Here is a 5,000-nt window from a genome sequence, read left to right on the forward strand (position 1 = left end):
GTACTTACATGGACGTTTATGTGTATCCTCATGTGCGTACGAACAGGTTACTTGTTAGATTAAAAAAAATCATTGCTTAATCTCCTTTAAGTGTAAATTTTAACCATAAAGGCTAAAGTAGTAATAAGCATTATACAAGGAAGCAGTTAGGAGACTGATAAGTGATGGTAGGTCTAGCCGAAAACAGGAAGTTTTTTTTTCTGGATAACCAGTGACCACAAATTTTCGAAATAGCTAGTTGAAGTTTTTTTTATACTCTTCTATTTTCCCTTTCGCATTTTTTAACGTTTTTATCCGTTTTCTTCCGCATTAAACTATACGAAATGCATAGCGTTACGAACAAAGACAGCTCTGTTGATGTAGGTAGTACATCTTAGTACAACAACAACTGCTGCTGATATAGGGAGTACATCTTCACAACAAGCGCGGTTATAATTTTTAAAGGTGATGACTCACATACGGCAAAGAAATCTCATTAAACTTCTTTATGGATCACGCCACACGATTCGAAAGGCCTCAAGTAAACAGCATTTATCGATTTCCTCTTTTCTCATTTCATTTTATTCTGAAGAGTGCGCCAACAGAGGATTTCTTAAGGATTTTTTTAAAAATCTGTCTCTAATGAAATGAACAGAAAGGTGATGACCCAGAAATAAGCTACATTCCAATTGTATGGTTATATTCTTATTGATATTACTTTTATTATCATCATTATTATCATGATTGCTAATTGTCGGTATTATCAATTTTGTTATCAGTATTATTATTTCTGGTGTTTTGTTATTCGTATTATTGTTGTTATGATCGTCTTCTTCATCATCACTAATTTTAATGCATTCTTTTCTGTTTTAAAAAATGATACGTTTTTTGGGTCGATTTATCTTATTTTCTGTACATCTAAAGTATCATATCGCTTATTTTCATGGACACAACAAATACAAATTCAGCCTATGCACTTAATAACTTTGTTTATCCATATCCTGAGGTCACAAGAACACTTTAACCGAACTTATATAGGCTGTGAGCGAAGTGATGTGGGAGAGCCATGCCCGTGGCGAGAGTTTAATCGATTCATTTATAAATGGCCGTATTTGCATGCGCCGCCCTTCCGTTTTATGATAACGAGTTAAGCTTAATCGCCGTTGTGTGGAATTTTCCTTGTTTATGCTGAACTTTGTGGGATGTGAGTCTCTCTCTCTCTCTCTCTCTCTCTCTCTCTCTCTCTCTCTCTCTCTCTCTCTCTCTCTCTCTCTCTCTCTCTCTCTCTCTCTCTCTCCCTCTCTCTCTCTCTCTCTCTCTCTCTCTCTCTCTCTCTCTCTCTCTCTCTCTCTCTCTCTCTCTCTCTCTCTCTCTCTCTCTCTCTCTCTGCATGTTTGCTTGTGTGAGAGATGTCTATACAAATCAGTTTGTGGTCAGCTTAAATAATCAGTCAGTAAACAAGCAAAATTGAAAATAAGCAACTATCGGAAAGTCAGTTCAGGAAATCGTTCCGTTTCGTAACTTCTGTCCCCTAACGAGAAATCGCCGAGATTGCCCTCCCAAAATTGGCCTTTTGGCGCTGAAGGCAAAACCAACAGCCATGATAACGGCAAAGCTCAAGGTGTTGCCTTTTCTTTCGGCTTCTTGGACCCCGATTGTCTGAAGAAAGTGTTCAAACTGCATTGAGGAGTTTTTAAGACTGTGTCGTTAGATTTGAATGTCGTGTAAGGTGTTCTCAAGGAAGATTCCATGTCCTTTTACTAAATATCATGTCACTTTCATATAAAAATGATACTTTAAGATAGACGAATAACATAGATTAACATATTAATAATGATACTAACAGTAGTGATGATAATGTTAGAAGGAAGAATAGTATTAATAATGATATTGATAATAGTTTTGACAGTTAAAATAGTAATGATAATGATGATGATGAGGAGGATAAAGATAATAATAGTGATGATAATAGTACTGGCAATAATGCTAAAGATGATGATAATAGTAATGACTATAGTAACGATCATAATGGCAATAATAATGATTGACGCCCATATCCAAAAGTCGCCGAATCCACTGCCACGCGAACTTCCAATTCTGAGTTGGTGTCAACGGGTTAGAATAAAGGATTTGAGTAATGATATTCATTTAAGACGGTGGTTGGTTTTATGATAGCAGCCATATTTGTTTACTGGTGTGATTTTCTTTTATTTTAGTGTGGTTGATTGTTCGCATGGTGGAGTATGAAAAGGGGAAAATTGGAAATATGTAGCTTTGTTTTGGCGGGAATTGTGGATCGGTGTTATTTAACTGCGTATCATGACCCGTGAATATGATTGATATTTGTACAGGTAAGACTTTTTATATATATTCTGACACGTTTGTTATTACTATTATTCTTCCTTTATACAGATTTATGACATCTCCGCCAATTCCTTGTGTCAGTCAAATCATTCATACGTGTTTATAAACTAGACACGAAATTATATACATTCAGAATTCTATCGAGATAAAAATCGGATGTTTAAAAGGGACTCTAATCAAAAGGGAAAAGCAAAACCATTTGACCTCTGCAGGATTTTCACGTTGCCTGATCATGTCGTGCCTGTTTTAACCTCTGTGTGTGTTTGTATGTGCCTGTACGTGTGTATGTATACTATGTATGTATACTGTATGTGGTGTATCTAGATGAGTATGATGGATATGTTTGTCAGTCGCCATGTTCATTATTTTTACGACAGTAGTTATAGGCCATTAAAAGTATAGCGTGTCACCCATAAAAAAAATGTATGAAATTTCCCGCATCATTTTTTTTTTTTTTTTCATGGCGACTCCCAACGCCCGGGCGTAAAAATCGTACCCTGTTGTTTAAGGTGTCACCGAATGTCATGATTGGTTCCAGTATGATTTTCGGGCTTTTCGAACCTCTTGTAAAGAATTCTTACTTTGACAAATGTTTTCAAGTATGTCAGCCATTTTTTTTTTCTTTTTTTTTTAGGGTAGGGGGGTGACTGCGTGTGTGTTTGTGTTTGTGTTAGTGTTAGTGTTGATTTGAGTGTACGAGTGTATGGTTGTATATGATTCGGTGTTAACTTGATAAATTGTATATTTTAGACAAGGTAAAATAATGAATACACTGGAGAAGATAGGAGATAAAACGAAAGTGTAAACGCTGCTGACTTGTGTAGACCTACAGTAGAAGGCCAATAGGGTCGTGAGAACAGTACTTAAAACCAAACCAGATCGCGAAAAAAAGGAATAAAAACACTGCCCTATGTATATTTTGTCCTTCAAAATGATCAAGAAGTCCCTTAGGTCCGTTTCCCTGACCGTCGCCCTCTCCCGCAGGTACACCATGGCCAACCGTCCCAGAACAGCCTCCACCAGGAACGAGGAGGAGATGATGGCGTCCGCCCGCAGGAAGCTGACGCAGACCACAGACCCCGTGGAGAAGCTGCGCCTCCTGTGCCTGAGCCGAGGAACCGCAGGGATCATGGGCTTGGGCAAGTGAGTGGCTTGGATTTCTGTCTTTTTTCCTCTCTCTCTCTCTTTTTTTTTTTTTTTTTTTTTTTTTTTTTTTTTTTTTTTTTTTTTTTTTTTTTTTTTGGGGGTGGGTGGGTGGGTGGGGGGGGGATAATATTTGCAAGTAATCGATTTGTTGTGGTAATGGTTGTTGGTGTTTTTTGATTTGCCGTGTGGATGATAATGGATATATAGGATTTCCTCCCTCTGACCTTTCGTTATGACCTTTGCCTAAATTTCGCACGTGTGTTTCCGCTGGTATTGCAAACCAAACGTCTTGGTTGCAGAGTTTTCCGACGAATGGACGATGACGGATCCCACAGCCTCAATCTAGAGGAGTTTTCCAAGGGCATAATTGAAACCGGGCTCAAGCTCTCCGAGGAGGACACCGAGAAGCTCTTCAACGCCTTCGACAAGGACGGTGAGGGTACCGTCAACTACGATGAGTTCCTCGTATCCATTCGGGTGAGCACAGTGGGGCCAGGACGCGTTTCTCTCTTGGGATTCATTATTTGTGTTTCTAGGTCTGGTTTTAGTACAGAACACACACACACACACACACACACACACACACACACACACACAATATATATATATATATATATATATATATATATATATATATATATATATATTCTTGTTTACTTTTTTGAGAGGGGGTCGTTTTTGCCTATGTTCTTGACTGTAAGAAATATACATATTTGATGAGAGTATTCTTAGATCGTTATATGGCATTAAAAGAACTTAATCACGGTAAGATTCTTCTACCTTTCGAAACCAAAAGATCAGTACGACCACTCTTCTACTAAAGCCCACACTGCCCTATAAAACACCTTTCCCTCGGCCTTTCCCAGCCCAAGATGAACGACACCAGGCGCAAGCTCGTGGATATGGCGTTCGATAAGCTGGACAAGACCGGCGACGGCATCGTGACCCTGGAAGACCTGAAGGGCGTCTACTCGGTGACCAAGCACCCCAAGTTCCAGTCGGGAGAGATGGACGAGGACCAGATCCTGGAAGGGGGGGGGGCCCCACGATCATCATGAGTTCGAGAAAATAGCTCAAGTCCACGATGGGCGTGTTGGTTTGTCAGCTCCACGTTGGGGAAGGGTGGTGGGGGGCTGAGGGGGGGGCGGGGGGCTTTGTGGGGGGGTTTTGGGGTGGGGGGATGTTGTGGGGGGGGGGTGGTTTCTGGGGGTGGTAATGTGGACGGGGAGCGCGCGCGGCCCGCGACCGCGCGAGCGCGAGAGAAGAGAGAAGAGAGAACGGAGAAAGTAGTAAGCAAGAGAGAGAGAGGTAGAAAGAGAACGTAGAAAAGAGAAAGAGGTAGAGAGAGAGAGAGCAGAGCACCAAAGGGTCAAAGAAATTAAGATCGAATAAAAAGAGCGACGGAAAGTGCGGAAAAGAGAGGATAGAGAGAGCGGAGAAGGAGGAGCAGAAGATAAGAGAGGAGCGTAATTAAAAGCGGAGAGGAAACGGAAAACGAGACATGAGAGATA

The 5,000-nt window shown here is 40.5% G+C and overlaps 1 protein-coding gene across 2 annotated transcripts in view; it reads left to right on the top strand.

The window, feature by feature from the left end:
• LOC122246683 (calcyphosin-like protein) overlaps nucleotides 1-5,000 on the top strand; it is a 48,802-nt gene that overhangs the window by 39,340 nt on the left and 4,462 nt on the right. The window contains exons 2-4 of one of the 2 annotated variants that reach the window (XM_086539297.1): nucleotides 3,328-3,486; nucleotides 3,789-3,966; nucleotides 4,356-4,522. In XM_086539297.1, coding sequence (XP_086395423.1) covers nucleotides 3,335-3,486; nucleotides 3,789-3,966; nucleotides 4,356-4,522 — 497 coding nt within the window. In that variant the 5' untranslated portion in view covers nucleotides 3,328-3,334. Of the gene's footprint in view, nucleotides 1-3,325; nucleotides 3,487-3,788; nucleotides 3,967-4,355; nucleotides 4,580-5,000 lie in introns of those variants that run through there. The other variant, XM_043005399.2, reaches the window with a different exon arrangement.

The sequence above is a fragment of the Penaeus japonicus genome, unplaced genomic scaffold, assembly GCF_977035675.1.
Source record: "Penaeus japonicus unplaced genomic scaffold, GWHDUDI00000001_assembly GWHDUDI00000008, whole genome shotgun sequence".
In the NCBI taxonomy this organism is placed as follows: Eukaryota; Metazoa; Arthropoda; class Malacostraca; order Decapoda; family Penaeidae; genus Penaeus; species Penaeus japonicus.